Source organism: Lytechinus variegatus, chromosome 9, assembly GCF_018143015.1.
Source record: "Lytechinus variegatus isolate NC3 chromosome 9, Lvar_3.0, whole genome shotgun sequence".
NCBI lineage: Eukaryota > Metazoa > Echinodermata > Echinoidea > Temnopleuroida > Toxopneustidae > Lytechinus > Lytechinus variegatus.
This window is the reverse complement of record NC_054748.1, coordinates 16741606-16759515: the sequence shown is the minus strand read 5'-3', so window position 1 is coordinate 16759515 and position 17910 is coordinate 16741606. Positions and strand designations below refer to the sequence as shown.

Sequence of the window (17910 nt, the reverse complement as noted above, 5' to 3'; positions counted from 1 at the left end):
GAAACTGTCAAATGTTCTCTAAATGTCCCGTACGACACGTATGGAATCACCCCCATGTGTTCACAAGTGACTGTTACTTCACTGTTGGCCAAGTACATTGTTATAGCTACACATCGATGTCAATGCATTCAAAGTAGAAATGCAAGAAACACCTTCATAGTGTTCATTTGTGTGCTAATCTCGTCTCCTGGTCTATTCAATTTCCTCATCCAGCTATGTAAGGCATGCTTACATAATAACTTGCTTTGAAATCTGCCTTTCATTCATTAAAGAAATAAAAGGTCATTTGCCAAAATTGCCCATAAAGTAATACCTCGGTCACATTTGCTCTACGGCGCCGTATACGGCGAGTCGAAAACAGCCGTTTTAACATTTTTTTGTACCAGCCACATATAGGTGGTTTGGATAGAAATGAATAAAACGGCTGTTTCCGACTCGCCGTACGGCCGTCGAGGAGCAAATGTGACCGAGGTATAACTCCAAACGATGGGCAGTTCGTATGAACCTGCAGTAGATTGGCCTCCATGCCTTGCCCGTTTAATCTCCTCAATCAACGTGATCACGGTGACGGGAATCGACTCTTGACCATTCTTGTTTCATCATTCGTCTTGGAGGTAAATTAACTCTCAATGTTTTATTTGTTGTCGCTGAGCATTTTTCTTTCGATTCTCTTTTACATCAAGTCATCATTATTCAACCTCATTTGTTTTTGAAGTGGTCAACATACACCATAACATTACCACCCATTCAATGATATAAGTATAACCTTGTTTTCTAGGAATCCCTGAGTGGGTTGCCAGGAGGTTTCTGCAGGGTATAAATCACTTACTAACGTATGCTTACTCTCCACGAAGCCAGGAATTCTTTCCCATTTATCTGCTTGTACCGCCCGTTCAATGTTCATCAAAAAATGAGAAAGATATTATGAACGTTGAGGAAGAGCAATAGGGAAACAAGATGGCGGCGTAAACATCGGGCAAGTCTCACCCGTCTTTTCATATTTTTTTTCATTTCTTAAAATGAAATCGATAGCGTAGAAATGTCGGAAATGGAGTTGTATCCCATTTACATGATTTAGAGCTAGGTCTTTTAGAAGGAAAGTAGAAATCTTGAGGGCGAAAGTTTCAGATTTCGGGGTAGTATGACCAAAAGCTTCAGTCTCTGTATTTTGGTTGTTCCGCTGAACTACGTTGGCTCCACTCACCATACATGGGGGTTACAGTGAATGGGGATCACAGTAAAATGTCAGAAATTGTTGAATAAATCCCCAGAAACGACGGTTATTCCTGTCTATATATATATATACTAACCTCGTACAATGTGTGAGTGGCTTCGGGGTGGTCCGTAGCCAGGTGGATTCTAGAGAGTAAAAATCATTTACTAACGTAGCTTACTCCAAATGAAGCCAGGTATTCCCATTCATATGCACGAAGGACCCCAAAACCTCAAACTTTCACCCTAAACCCTAAATCATGTATGGGATAAAACTTCATTTCCGACATTTCTACACTATCGATTATAATTTTTAACAAGAATTCGGCAAGACTTCCATATGTCCCCTCCACTAAAATTGAAAAGAAAATATGGAGAAGGTTTATCAAGAATTATCTAACATATATCTAAGAGATTTAAGAAGGAAAAGTCGGATACATACCAAAATATGGCTTTATTCCGTCAAAAATTCGAGTGTGTGTAATTCCCAATGGCATCGGTTTATTTAGTCAGAAAAATAAATACCCAATACTCTTGGAGAGTAGACTAGTCGTAATATTGGGCGTTGTGGCGTGCGCCTGTAATCCAAGCTGTGGGGAAGTTACAAATTGATGCAGAGGTTCGAGGTTCGAGCCCTGGTCACGTCTTTCGGATGGTGACGTTAAAGGTCGGTCCCAGACGTAAATAATCATATGTGATTGATACACGTCTGACAAAACTCAAATACACACACACACACACACGCGTTCAACTGGGCGTTGTGGCGTGCGCCTGTAATCCAAGCTGTGGGGAAGTTACAAATTGATGCAGAGGTTCGAGGTTCGAGCCCTGGTCACGTCTTTCGGATCGTGAGGTTAAAGGTCGGTCCCAGACGTAAATAATCATATCTGATTGATACACGTCTGACAAAACTCAAATACACACACACACATACGTTGTAGCGTGCGCCTGTAATCCAAGCTGTGGGGAAGTTACAAATTGATGCAGAGGTTCAAGCCCCGGGTTCGAGCCCTGGTTACGTCTTTCGGATGGTGACGTTAAAGTTCGGTCCCAGACGTAAATAATCATATCTGATTGATACACGTCTGACAAAACTCAAACACACACACACACACGATAATTGTTATGAAACCCATGGCTGTCAACAATTCCTGCTAGCTCAGTGAGTAAGGCGACAGACTGGAGATGCTTCGTTCTGCAGTGAGAGGTTCGAATCCAAGTTCCCACCGGAAGTAAGAAGAAAAAAAAAGACAGAAGGGGGTTTTGGGGAAGTATTTTTTAAAATTAGTGGAGGGGACATATGGAAGTCTTTCCAAGAATTCATCAAAAATATGAAAAAAGTATTATGAAAAAAGGAAGAGACTTGCCCTATGTTTACGTCGCCATCTTGTTTCCTTTTGTACTTCGCCAACGTTACGCGACGCACGCGTCTGTAAATGGGCCCCAGTTACTAATGAATAGTAAATGGCGCTTAAATTGTTTATGCATAATAAATGTGATGATTTATATACAAAATTATTTGTTCATTATCTTTATATCAAATTCTAGAAACGTATTTTCTTGTCTAAAATTTTGTTATGAAAAATGTGGCAATTACCAATAAATGAAAAAGGGGGAATTTTAGCGCCATTGTGAAGGGAGTTTATTTATTTATTCATTTATTTATTAAAACATCTTTATACAGGATAGCATGTTCAGATAAAATACACTGTAAGTTCAAGAGCGAAGCTTGAGTAGAGTGTTTATTATAATAATAATAATAATAATAATATTCCGCATTTATATAGCGCTTAATACATCGGAACGACGTCTCTAAGCGCTTTACAGACATATTATTACCCCGGTCATCGGATCCTTGCATGCCCGCATACAATGTATGCACCTGCTCCACTCCCTGGGGAGCATTCCAACAAGAGTTCCAAGACTCAATTCACACGTATAATACATTACAGTTTGTTTTATATTTCTAGTTTTTCCTACTCCTTCCATCTCTTGACTTTTCTTTCAACTTTTTATTTTTCTTTATTTTCTCTTCTGTCCTTCTTTGTTTTCTCTTTTTTATTTCCTGGGTCGCAATTTGGGGGAGGAGCACAAGAACTCCCTGTGACTATTCGCAATATATTGCCACTATTTACTTCGAATCACTGCTAAAAAAAGTGGCGATTTTTTTTTCTCTTTTTTTTGTAGGTCTATACTTCTTTTTTCTATACTTGTATACATGTATCTTTTAAACAATAACTGTACGTAACAAACCTGTACTTTGTTATTTGCATTTAATACTATGTGTAAACACAAAAAGTACAAATGTATCCTTACTGATCTGTATCATATGTTTTATTGGCAGTATCAATAAAATACTGTTGAAATATAAAAAAAAAGAAAGGGTCTTTCCAAGGACCATCTTTCGTGTCGCCCATCTTTTATGATGCGCTATATGCAGGATATTTCTGAAATGTATGATAAACAAATAAAATTTGTTAGCTAGCATTTAAATTAATTTGTATATAATTTCATGATATATCACATTATTTTATACACAACTTTGTTTCCTATAACAGATTGATAAAAAATGTTTGCAGGTAATTAATCTAAAATGCGTTTCACATGGCGCATCATAAAAAATGGGCGACACGAAAGACGGTCCTTTGCAAAGACCCTTTTGTGCAATTTGCCCCTGTATTTCTCGACCATTGAATTTTCAGGACGTTGACTACGGAGATGGAGTTCTCATTTTTCCCGAGAGGATCCGTGACGAGGCTCGGTACCCGTCGGACTGGGCTAATCCTCTTTTCCCTTGGAGCATTATCTCTCATCTTCATCCTATTTTCAGTCACTCTTACTAATCATCGACCAGGTATAAACCTCTCTTAAATTTTCTTGTCAGAACTTAAGAGGGATGATCCGAGCTAAAAACATAGAATTCACTAAACAAAATGCCGAAAATTTCATCAAAATCGGATCACAAATAATTAAGTTATTGAAGTTTAAAGTTTAGTAATATTTTGTGAAAACAGTCGTCGTGAATATTCATTAGGTGGGCTGATGATGTTACATGTCCACTTTCCGTTTTCTTATGTTATTACATAAAATCACATTCTTTCCATTATTTCATAATTGTGTGAATAATATGTCTCCCTTATAATGAAATAAGTCTCAGCAATAAATACCAAATGCACTAAATCGGTTGCCAATCCTATTTTCTAGTGCTTGGAGAAAAAAAACCTAATTTCATATAATTAAACACAAAAGAACAAAGTAGGGATATGACATCATCAGCCCACCTAATGAATATTCATGACGACTTTTTTTTTACAAAATATTGCTTAACTCTAAACTTCAATAACTTTACTATTTGTTATCCGATTTTGATGAAATTTTCAGAATTTCGCTCAGTGAATTCTAATCCATGTATTTCAGCTGGGACCATCAATTTAAAATATGAATACTTCCAGCCTCGACCATCCATTTAAGTTTCTCGTATTCTGCAGTAATACTTGAATAGTCTCCACGTAATAGCTTAAGAATTGAGAATGAAAAACTAAAACTACAAGGCAAACCCCGATTTTGTAAATAGGCGTCTTATAGACACCTAAATAGTACACATAAGTGTATGGGATGAAATTAAGATGATGTTTCCGGTCACTTTATACTTCAATTTTTGAAGCACTAAATATTTTTTTTTTTCGAACGCAATTTTTTTCTGGGCTTCATTTTTGTAACATATCACAGACACAGGTGACAAGTGTGACCTTCTAGCTCAGATCTTTTAAAAGTCAAACCAATGTTAACCAATCACTTTAAGTTGGACAATAAAACATATATATCATTATATATTAAAACATTTCTTCTGCCATGTAGGTGATAGAAACTGTAATTAAAAGTTCAAAATGGCCCCATAGGCCCTTAAAAGACAAGTCCACCCCAACAAAAACTTGATTTGAATAAAAAGAGAAAAATTCAACAAGCACAATGCTGAAAATTTCAAAATCGGATGTAAAATAAGAAAGTAATTACATTTTAAAATTTCGCTTCATTTCACAATAAGTTATATGCACATCTCGGTCGGTATGCAGATGAGGAACTGATGACATCACTCACTATTTCTTTGTATTTTTATAAATGGAATATGGAATATTTTTATTTTCTCGTCATTGTCATGTGAAATGAGTTTTTTCCTCCCTGAACACGTGGGATTCCATTTTTTTAACATTTTGTGCTTCAGGCAAGGAGGTCCTAATCATCAAATTCGTAAAAATTGAGATATTGTATAATTCATACAAAAAAAAACAAAAGAAATAGTGAGTGAGTGACATCATCGACTCTCTCATTTGGATGTAACTGGCTCGTTCATATAAATATTTTGTTAAAAATAAGCGAAACATTGAAATGTCATAACTTTCTTATCCGATTTTGATAAAATTTTCAGCATTGTGCTTCAAATCAGCATTTTTCTGAGGTGGACTTGACCTTTAAGTATTTTGTAAATTGTAAATGGGGAGTCTTGGGGACAGACAATTTTTTTCATATCCTTTTTTCATATCGAACGGTCAATGGCCGCCCATTCTGTTTCTGTATCTGTTTGTGGTAACTCCCGCAGGAACTCGGCAGGACAGCATTTTTTGCTGGTAAACGCCAAGCTGGTATATAACCAATTATCTTGGAAACATTTTACGTCTAGGTTAATCAGCCATAGTGGCTGACATAATAGACGACAGATATCACTCTTGGGCCTTTTTATCAAAGTGGAGACAATGGCAGAGTTGGGATTCGAACTCACAACCTTGCGATTATGAGTCCAATGCTCAAACCACTGGACCACACGACCCGTGTTCGAATATCAAGGAAAAAAATATTCTGTCAAAAATCAATTAAAAAGAAAAAGATTTAAGAGACTTTCACTCTTGCAACACAATTACATGAATCTTATAGACAATGTGTAGGCAAGTTTATGATTTTCATGTTTAATCCGCATGTTCCGGCAGCCATATTTGATCTTGCCAATTTGCAGAAGATGCACATGGTCACAAGAGTGGCATCATTTGAATGCATTCACTGTTTTACTCTTAAAACACATTTAGTCAAGCTAGGCCAAATTCTGTTAAAATCATTTGTCTCCACTTGACATTGTACACAATATTAGAGCCAACACCGAATATTTTGAATTTCAAAATTCAATACTTTATAACTGGCAGAAGAAATGATATATCTTGTTAGAAATCCTGTTTAAGTCAAGGAGCTTAGCTCCTTTGTCAAAATTATGATTCAAATCTAGGCTCCGTTTCACGAAGACTTGTTAAAGTAACAAATGCACAATTTCTATGACAAGTTTAAAAATCAGTCGGCGAATTGAGTGCAAAGAAGGAGTACTCATCTATCAGGACTACGCTCATTTAAAGGGATGGTCCAGGTTGAAAGTAATTAATAAGCCCAATAAATAGAGTAGAATTCATCGAGCAAAATGCCGAAAATTTCGTCAAAATCGGATAAAAAAAAGCAAAGTTATTGAATTTAAAGTTAAGTAATATTTTGTAAAAACAGTAGTCATGAATATTCTTTAGGTGGGCTGATGATATCACATCTCCACTTGTTCTTTTGCATTTTATTATATGAAATTTCCAAATTTTTTCCTCCAAGTACTAGAGAAATTGTATTGACAAATGATTTAGTGCAGTGCTTCTCAACCTTTTTTTACTCGAGGACCACTTTGACTCTCAGATTTTTTTCGAGGCCCACCTACTATTTTTTTTTAGGATATGACTACTTGTCTCGACCATTATAAAGAGCATATTAGTGCGTAACATTATGATCTTCTGCAGCAGTGGTTGAGCCAAAAAATGAGGGGGCTTGATATGGCGTATCGCGTACAATTGATAAAATGTTGCGAGCATGGCGAGCAAGCAAAAATTTCGACATTTTTATACAAAAATCCAAGTTTGTGATAGATTTTGACACAATATTCCAAAAATAATATTATATTTCACCCTTATCCCTTTTCTTTCCTTTTCTATTTTTTTTCTTGGTCATGAAATATTTGGGGCCAAGAGCCCCCCCCCCCCTTCTGTACGCAAGTGTTCTGCTGTGAATTAAATCCAGCCTTTTTCCTACCGAAACACTCTTTTGGCTCTCCTGGATGTTTTGTGTTCAGGTGTCTCTGAAGCTCTGACGGTTTAAGTGCCTTATTTGAGAATAAATTCAGCACATTCGACACATATTGCTTTTGCATCACTGTGCATTTATGATAAATCCAAATCTAATGTATTCAGAGTCACATGTTCTTAGTCACCTTAGTTATAGTAGAATTGTTTCCTCCCTCACCCTTTCGCTTTAAAACAAGGTCCATTTATATGTTTCATGAAATTTGAACATAAAGCTCTCAAGCACATTCGAAGCAATCAGTTTGAAAAATAAATGCATTTGAATGGGCGATAATAATTAACTACATAAAAAATATGTATACATGAGGCCTGAGGTTCACATCAAAGTTACATCAAAACCATCATACAATGTGTAGCCTATGTATATCACAACATGCTACCTATAGCATGATAGGCGTGCCTTTAGCGTAGTTTGACCCAGGGCCGGAGACCGATCAAACATACCATTTTCGGACATTAAATAAGACATGTTAAATATACCATAATTTTCCCCCAATTTTGTTTCTTTGGAGTTTCTTGCGGCCCACCTTAGAGAGCTTCGCGGCCCACCGGTTGAGAAGCGCTGATTTAGTGCATTAGATATTTATTGCTGCAACTTATTTCATTATAAGGGAGACATATTATTCACACAAGTATGAAATAATGAAAAAATCATGATTCTATGTAATAACATAAGAAAACGGAAAGTGGAGATGTGACATCGTCAGTTCGCCTAATGAATATTCATGACGACTGTTTTCACAAAATATTTATTTTATATATTTTAACTTCAATTACTTTATTATTTGTTATCCGATTTTGATGAAATTTTCGGCATTTTGCTAAGTGAATTCTACTCTATGTATTAAGATATAAATAGTTTCAGCATGGACCATCCCTTTAAACAAAAATTTACTCGACTATCAACTGTCCATGCACTTCCCTATCAATTTCACTTCTTCCTCTGTCCACTTTTTCGAAAATTCCACGTGGTGTACCGTCAACCACATCCGCTATTGGAATGTAAGAGTTTTCCTCTAAATAATTTTACATAATGTACATTATGAACTTTCGAATTTGACATTCATTAGAATTTATTTTGTTTCTGTTGTTACGCTTTTTCTGCTTAATACACGGAGCGTTGTGGCCCAGTGGATTAGTCTTCGGACTTTGAAACAGAGGGTCGTGGGTTCGAATCCCAGCAATGGCGTAATTTCCTTCAGCAAAAAATTCGTCCACATTGTGCTGCACTCGACCCAGGTGAGGTCAATGGGTACCTGGCAGGAATTCATTCCTTGAAATGCCATCGCGCTGTAAAAGGCTGCGAGGCTAAAGCCAGGGTAATAATATTGAATTAAGCGCATAGGGACGCATTTGGCAGTGATATGCGCTATATAAGCATGTTGGTATTATTACTATTACACTCCTTGTTCTGACAGGAATTACTTAAAAAATTATGATGATTGTGCTCTCTCACGCCGTCCGTGTATGTAAATGTACATAAATGAATATTTATGAAAGGATATTGCATGAAAAATGTAATTTTTGGTATTTTGAGTCAATATAAGCCAGACACGAAAACCACATTCAGAAGCGATCGTTTTGCGCGTAGATTTCATTAGGTTCTCATAAATTATGAGTATAGTCTTTCGTAATGAATTCTATGTTTAATTCTCAAGAAATTTATTTTTGAATGCTCTTAGAAACGCAACTTTTATACTCCATTTTTTACACAAAGTCCTTACCGTGGGGGGGGGGTCCCACACACTCTCCCGCTTGATCGCTTCGGTACCTCACGCTGTCAAAAATATTGTGCCCCCTTCGGGATTTTGCCCCCCCTCCCAAAAAAAATGAAAGTGTTCCGGCGCGCCTGGCACTTACCCCCTAAAGGATCGATTTGCTCCCCACGGAAAGTCATTTTTTTCTCCAAATCTCCCCCCCCCCCGCAAGAAAAAGAAGGAAATATCATGGAAACGACTCTTTCTGATTTGAAGAACAGGTGTGTTTAACTATATTTAATGAATCTCCCTCAATAGTATCCCTAAATTAGACCTCAAAATAGCCAATCTGGAATAAAATTATTGGAAATGGTTTTTCAACTGATTTGAGTAGGTATGGGTGTCAACATTTACCAAAAAAAAGTTAGGAGGAATACCGGTTGGGGAAAGTGTTTTTTTCAAGGTCAAAGGTCAATGACCTTTTCATATATACCGTATAATGATATCTCTGAGATGGAAAGGCGCAGGTTGGTGATAATGGTGTCAAAATGCACAAATTTTTACCAGAATATCAAATAAAATAGAATTAAGTACCTAGCATGCACATTCACCGATGAAATTCAAGGTCAAAGCCTTTCAAAGGTCAATGACCTTTTTTTACATTATATACCATATGGTATCTCTGAGATGATAAGGTACAGGCTAGTGATCATGGTGTCAAAATGTACAGATTCTTACAAGGTAAAATAGAATGAATGTGATTACCTAGAATGGACATTCACCAATAAAATTCAAGGTCAAAGCTATCAAAAGGTCAATGACCATTTATATTATATATATATATATCATACTGTATAATGGTATCTCTGAGATGAATATGCACAGGTTGGTGATCATGGTGTCAAAATGCACAGATTCTGATTAGAAGATCAAATAAAATAAAATCAAGGACATAGAATACATATTCACCCATAAAATTTAAGGCCAAAGGTCAATGACCTTTTATACATTATATACCATATTATATAATGGTATCTCGAAGATAAAATGGCGCAGGTTGGTGTTCTTGGTGTCAGAATACACAGATTCTTACAGGAAGATCAAATAAAATGAAATTAAGTATCGACAATGCACATTCACCCTTAAAATTCAAAGACGAAGGTCAATGTCCTTTTTGACATTAGATAATAATAATGGTATCTCTGAGATAAAACACCACAGGTTAGTGATCTTGGTGCCAAAATGCAAAGATTTGTACAAGAATCTTCTGAAAATGGGTAGGATAGGTCTAACTCTCATGTCACAGCTAGCATCATCTGAGAGCATTTCCAAACAGCAGAGGGATGATGATGAAGTGAAGGCCATCATTAGAGCTGCATGTATATCAACTTCAACAAAGATGAATTCCCGTATTATTATTAATTACCTCTCATTGCGAGCTGCCAGAATCTCTTGAGATGCTAATGTTGCAGGACAAAACTTCATACCTGCACTCTGCCGTACGTCACCCATGATGCTATTTTTCTACTAGGTGTCAGTTTGTACAAGGATCATTATTTGGTCCAGAATAACTGAGTGTTATCATGCACAAATTAGGCATATGGTATGATAATGAAATTCAAAAGGAGATAATAGCTTAAAAGTACACATCCATTGACCTAACAAAACTCCTACAGCACCACGTCCAGTTCTTGAGGATCAAGTTATGCAACATATCAGCAATAATATAGACACTGGTCTGATATCCCTTGACAGAACGTTATTAGGCTTTCAATGAATGGGCCAGATCAAAGTCCTGAAAATGTCAGGTTTTCAAAAATTTAATTACTCTTTGCTGAAGTTGAGACACTTAACTTCATTTACTATGACAAAAGCTGCAGCTCTAATGATTGCCTTATTTTAATTCTTCATCATTGTCCCTGGCTATATGAAATGTTCTTGATGCATGCCATTAGGGTTAGGCATATCCTTTCCATTTACAGATTAAGTTATAGTTTATAGTATTGATTGTAGCAATTGAGGTTAGTGACCTATTGCTACAGAAAATTAGTACCTTGATTTAGATTTATAAAATGCATATGTAAATGCTCCTACTTTAGACAACTTCACCATTTTAGACTATATCATACATGATTTTTTTTTACACTTTTGGCAATGCATTACTACAATATATATTTAAAAGTGCTATTTGATATCGATTTCACCTCGAACTTGTATTTTGACTTCATCATTGGTCAAGGAATCAACTATTAAATTTGTGTTCATTTTCCATGTAGGTCAGTCTTTTTCCCATCAGAATCACTATATACAATGAAGTTATCAAGTTATCGACCTATTTACTTAAATTCCCTGACATTATTGATATAGTTGATTGACTTCTAACCCTTAAATATATTTTCCATGGCCGCCATTATTTATACTTTTTTCAGAGTGAAATTATTAAACATCCAAGTTTTCATTACAAATAGGTATCTTTCTTTCTATAATTCACAAATAAAATGTGAATATAATAATTATGAATTACTATCTTTTTTTGGGGGGGGATCATGCATGGATGTATAAATATTTATTAAATTTTGACCTTTGACTCTGGATATCAAAGGTGAAGGTTAATTCTTTATGATTATTTTGTGCCTTTTCATCTTCTTGCAAAAATTGCTTTTTGACACAAAATCACCGACCTGCGACTTTTCATCTCAGAGATACCATTATACCGTATATAATGTAAAAAGGTCATTGACCTTTGAAAGGCTTTGACCTTGAATTTCATTGGTAAATGAGCATTGTAGTACCTTATTTGATTTTATTTGATCTTCTTGTAAGAATCTGTGAATTTTTGACACCAAGATCACCAACCTGCGCCTTTTCATCTCAGGGATACCATTGTACCGTATATGGTATATAATGTAAAAGGGTCATTGACCTTTGAAAGGCTTTGGCCTTGAATTTCATTGGTGAATAAGCATTGTGGGTACTTGATTTGATCTTCGTGTAAAAATCTGTGCATTTTGACACCAAGATCACCAACCTGTGCCTATTCATCTCAGATATACCATTATACCGTATATGGTATATATTTTTAAAAAGGTCGATGACCTTTGAAAGGCTTTGACCTTGAATGCTTTTGGTTAATGTGCATTCTGGGGACTTAATTTTATTTTATTTGATCTTCCTGTAAGAACCTCTGCATTTTGACACCAAGATCACCAACCTGTGCCTTTTCATTTCAGAGATACCACTATACCGTATATGGTATATAGTGTAAAAAAGGTCACTGACCTTTGAAAGGCTTTGACCTTGAATTTCATCGGTGAATGAGCATTGTAGGTACTTGATTTGATTTTATTTGATCTTCTTGTAAGAATCTGTGCATTTTGACACCATGATCACCAACTTGTAGTATTTTATCTGGGAGATACCATGATACAGTATATTTAAAAAGGTCATTGACCTTTGACCTTGAAAGCCCTTTCCCCAACCCGTATTCTTCCTAACTTTTTTTTGGTAAATGTTGACACCCATACCTACTCAAATCAGTCAAAAAACCATTTCCAATTTTATTCCAGATGGTTACTAATTATGGGATACTACAAGTTGATGTCCAGAGGAAGGGAACATCTTTACTGTAGAAGACCTCCGTTTAAGGCCTATGAATGTGAAATGTTCTATTTTCATGTGACGGCCACTAGAATATTTTTACTAAATTCTATTTTTATTTCCATAGATTATGAAGGATTTTTCAAAAGATCAGTCAGGATGCCAATACAAGACCAAGTCTCTAAATCATCAAGCAGGTATGTCTCCCTTGTATTTATAAGGAAGCCTTGAATAAGCCTGTCCACGGTTGTAAACTGCGCACGAGCAGAAAAAAGTCATTTGAGATAAGCCATGAAGGTGGTTTTCAAATTCACTGACATAGGCATTTGTGATTTGATGATTATTCATGTTTTCTTTTCACAATATTCATTTTATCACATCCAAGCTGAAGAGTAATAAATAGAGCCTTCATAATCACAGGTATTTGATAGTAGCCGAAACAATAGGCAAATGTGCCAAAGGCAAGACAGTTAAACAGATTTCCAAACTTTATCCCTGATTTCTAGTCACCTGGGGGCATTTCATGAAAGGACTTGTCGGACGTTTTATCCGACAAGTCCCATTTTATCCGACAGTTACCATAGGAACAGTGCCCCTCGACCAATCAAAATCATGGAAAGATGTCGGATCTGACAACTTGTCAGATGGAAATATTGATGAAACGCTCCCCTGGTCTATACAATGCATTTTGTTCTTAAATTTGAATACTCTACCGGTAAAGCTTACGCAACATCTACATTAGAAAAAGGTCATTTGAGAAAAGTTGATCATAAGCTAAGGGTGAACTGGCTTATTGTCATCGACGTGATTAAATGGCGCGAAATTTGTATCTTGTCATGGCGACGAATATTCGCAATCACTGACTAGACACTTTCAACAACGCGCCAATTTCTTTAGACATGCTCGACAAATCGAATCGCGTTGAACAGCTGAGAAGTTTTTTGTCGAAGGTTTGTGGACCGGGACAGCAAATCGTCCGAAGATTGACATTGGAAGAAAAATTGCAAATAATTATGTCGTATGTCCATGGTCCCGTTATTTTGTTATTTTTGCTTGTCAAATTTATTTTGGTCGTGCGCAACCCGGCATTTAAGTACGACTATAAGTCATACTTAAATCTTTGTGAAACACCCCCCTGGTCCTCCTGCCTTTGGGTTCTGTACCAATTTTCTCAATTCTCCCTGATTTTTTTTCTTTCTGGGAATCCTCCATTTGGGTTGCGAATCCCTTGGAATTACATTGTACTTTCTAGGGATATCTTCTACTTATTTCCACTCCAGTGATGGTGCTCAAAGGAAGCCACCACAAACCTATCGTCCACGTGCCCGAATGGGGGATAACCCCAACATTCCCTGGACAGTTCCTGCTGCCCGAGGTGACGATGATGCTGCTCCTGCACTCCCTCCAGACATGCCAGAGACAACAGCATTTGCCATGAACGGAAGTATTTCGGCCAAGAAAGTACGCCCTCTCCCATTGAACGAGGAGGAAAAACTGTCCCGTATGTTGGCAACGTCCTCACTAACCAACCAGCTACCAAACTACTTTCTTCACGGAAGTCCAGAAGCCGATGGAGACAAGTATAGGTTGGGGAATGTGGCCTTTTTACATAACGTTAAATCGGGTGGATCAACGCTAAAGACCATCATAACAAACTTGGGTAGAAAGTACAATATCCAAAAGGTTCTTATAGACAGCGAGAGTAAGAGAAGCATCTTCAAACAGTATGAAATTGTCGGTAGAACACCAAGGCAGACCATATTTGTGGGACCGAGTACCCTTGGTATCTGCGAATATTTGAAAGATCGGCCATGTTCTTATATCACAATGGTCCGAGAGCCGGTGTCGAGGTTGGTGTCTATTTATCTATTCTGTAAGCAGACCAATGCAACACAATGTTCTCCATCCTCGGTCAACGTTTCGCTTGATGCATGGGCTCTCCACTGGGGCAGTTTCCTATTTAGGTCATTGATTACGCATTTTCAGAGATATTTCCCATTTAAAGCAGCTGCTAACCACTTCCAGAACTGGTCCGCAGACTTTAGGCTATTTGCTAAGGGAATTCAGCAGAAATATCCCAACATCGTTACGGGTAAGGCATTACAATACAGCATGACGCCAAGCGAGCGACGGGCTCTGCTCGACCATTGCCTTGCAAATTTGGAAAACTGGTTTGCTGTGATAGGTCTTACAGAAGAGTTCGACACGTCACTAGAACTTTTCCAAGAAGTGTACAAACTCCCTTTTCCAAAGTACTATCGTGGTGCTATTAATGTCGGGCAAGTTAAGAAAGGACTGGACAGTTCTGAAATTGAAAGAATGAAAGACAATCTGCGCAACAATCCATACATAATGGATGCGCTCTATGACGATATACAGATCTACCAAAAAGCGAAAGAAATTATGATTAATCAAAAACTAGCATTTGGTTTAATGTAGATAACTTGAAGTAAACGATCCGGACAATATCCCTGTTGAGAAAAAAATGCTTCAAAAAGGGCGAATTTCCAATGGATAAGCATCACAAAAGGTGTGAAGTGTATTTTGCTAGCCATATTCACGTGTTTCGTGTTCAATTTTCAATATCAAACAGGTTTAAATTGGCAAAAAATTACATTTTACTAAGGTTTTGTTTCCAAAAAAGCTAAATCTATTAAAGATCTAATTTCATTTTTTTTGAAAAACAATTGTGAATGTTAGATTTTTGAAATCATGACTTAATTAATCTAGGATGATAGTACACTGTAAAAACTAGTGTTAAAACTGACACCAATAGAGGACCACACCCTGAGGTGTTAAAATTACACCCTAGAGATTGAACATAACACCAAACACCAAAGAGTGTAAATTTAACAACCAAAGGTGTTGTAATAACACCTATAGGTGTAAAACTGACACCACCAATTTAACACCGGTGAAAAATAACTTGTATGTCCCTCTATATGTACACCGGTTAACACCAAAGTTTTTGCTGTGTACTGTCATATATCATCAAAATAAAACAGCAAGGGAAAGTGGTAAATAAAAAAAATTACAGAAAATTATCAAAAGTGGAAGTAGCTCCTTTTTGAACAAAACTCTGATCATAACACCGACGATTTAATAAAACTGGCGACTATGATTAATAGTCTGAATCACTTCTTGTATATTTGTTGGTGCTTGTGTTAAGGTGTGTAGGCTTGAAAGGGCGTGTGACAGTGTGTGTGACGGCAGGGTAAGGGGTTTGGTACCCCCCCCCCCTTAAAAAAATGACAGTCGGCCATTGTATGTACCAGTTGGTAAAATGAACAGGGGAGAAAAGGGGGAAAGAAAGAAAGAAAGAATGAAAGAAAGAAAGGATGAAAGAAGGAAAGAGAGAAGGAAGGAAAGAAAAAAGGAAAGAGAAAAATTACGCCACAATCTTTTACAATTTGTCCTACACACTAGTTTTGCAAAATAACGAGAGGCATTTAAGACGAGGTAAAGAACATGGGGTAGGATGAATATCCAAAGTTGAAGTATAAAGTTTGCAAATTATGGAGTGGGCCTAAAAAGTGGCAAAACCGTCGGTAAAGTACTGTTCAGTAATAATGTCCAGTCGGCAAAATTTACATCTGAGAAGAACAGCACAGAATACTTCTGGTAAACCCTGTTCAGCCATATGATCTGCAGTTTGCAAATTCATGATGACAGGTCGATGAGACTCCGATTGTACCAATGTTATATAGGACTATTATTTGTTATATTATTTATTAAATAATAACTATCATTTATATATAATTTACATTTCATTTGTAAGTAATTACTAATACATAAAATAACATTTCTAATTATATATAATTCCAAGTAGTATCTTATTATTTGTGAATGGTAATAGTTCGGCATTCCGGTATTTATAAGTAATGATTATTTGTTTTTCATTATGAATATTGACTTTTTGTTTTTCATTATTTATAATTAATGAAAAACAAATCATTTATAAATAATGGAATGTCAAACTATTATTTACAAAAAAGTGTTACTTGGAATTATATATAAATAATTACAAATGTTATTTCATATAATAGTAATTATTTACAAATAAAATGTAAATTATATAATTATTTAATGATTATATAACAAATAATTGTTCTCTATAATATTGGTACAATCGGCCCCTCATACAAAACACACACACAAGGATTATACACTGTAAAAAATGAAGTACTAATTCAGCTCTTAAAGAGCGTGTATAGTGACTACACTTCGGAGTGCTGATTTTTCTCGTTCAAATTTGAACTAGACAAATTAGCACTCCGAAGTGCAGTCAATATACACGCTCTTTAAGAGCTTAATTAGCACGTCATTTTTTAGAGTGTAGTAGGCTTACATAAGAAAGAAGAAAAAATCGCCACAGAGTCAGCATGTGCTTGTGGTATATGGTATGGTGAGAGGGGGGGGGGGGGCAGGTTGAGGTTGCAATCAAAGTAAAATCCATCGAGGCAATCAATTCCAGGCTCTAAACATTGCAGTTTGAAAGCTTTCTAATTCCCTTTATTCAAAATCAATTTTAGTATTTAAAAAATCATGTTTAGACCAACTTAAGATAATACTTGTCCATTATCTTTATAAAATTGGCACTTTCCTTTTTCAATCATCCAAAGAGTCTGGGACTACTTTTATAGCGCACTGCTAAAACTCAAACATGTTCAACTTTCAGGATCGCAATCGAACGACTATTAACATGAATCAGTCAGATAATTGGCAGCATTAAGCTGTCTAATTGCTCTCACATCATCAGGCAGTATTAACTATCTGACCTTTCAAGTTTGAGACATTATAGGGTTATCGATTTTAAATTTCGTCCACTTAATAATTGTATACTAAAATAGATTTTTTAGAAATTTTCGAGGCAATCTCAATATTTTCTTTAGATTTATGGTAAATCATGTATTTCGTAAAATTTTTTTGAAAAAATATCAAAATTGCACTTTTCCTACTAAATTCTCAGCTGAATTACCTTTTCATCACCCATGAATAGTATGAACTTGTAGAAAGTTTATTTTTTCATATGACACTAATTTTGTGGCAAATAAATGTTTTTGTGGGGTATAAGAGAAATCTACCTGTCTTCATATTTTTAAGATATTCTTTTCCAAAAAAAATTGAGTGGACCTAACCCCTTTTAAACTGAAATGATCCTAAACCCTTTTGAAAATTTTTGCCATTTTATTCACTTTTTAATAGGAATTTCAACTTTTCTTTGGTATCACCTTATAGAGCTAGTAAAA

The 17910-nt window shown here is 36.0% G+C and overlaps 1 protein-coding gene across 1 annotated transcript; it reads left to right on the top strand.

The window, feature by feature from the left end:
* Positions 1-425: 425 nt before the first annotated feature.
* Positions 426-15781, top strand: LOC121421761. Its single transcript, XM_041616561.1, has 4 exons — positions 426-614; positions 3915-4066; positions 12789-12858; positions 13942-15781. The coding sequence occupies exons 2-4, from the start codon at positions 3931-3933 to the stop codon at positions 15098-15100; spliced, it is 1365 nt and encodes a 454-aa protein (XP_041472495.1). The 5' UTR covers positions 426-614; positions 3915-3930; the 3' UTR covers positions 15101-15781.
* The last annotated feature ends 2129 nt before the right edge of the window (positions 15782-17910 follow it).

Excerpts from the sequence above, each read along its gene's own strand:
- LOC121421761 (XM_041616561.1), top strand. The coding sequence starts at position 3,931 with ATGGAGTTCTCATTTTTCCCGAGAGGATCCGTGACGAGGCTCGGTACC. Across the intron at positions 4,067-12,788 it reads TCTTACTAATCATCGACCAG|ATTATGAAGGATTTTTCAAA; the intron begins GTATAAACCTCT and ends TTATTTCCATAG. Across the intron at positions 12,859-13,941 it reads GTCTCTAAATCATCAAGCAG|TGATGGTGCTCAAAGGAAGC; the intron begins GTATGTCTCCCT and ends TTTCCACTCCAG.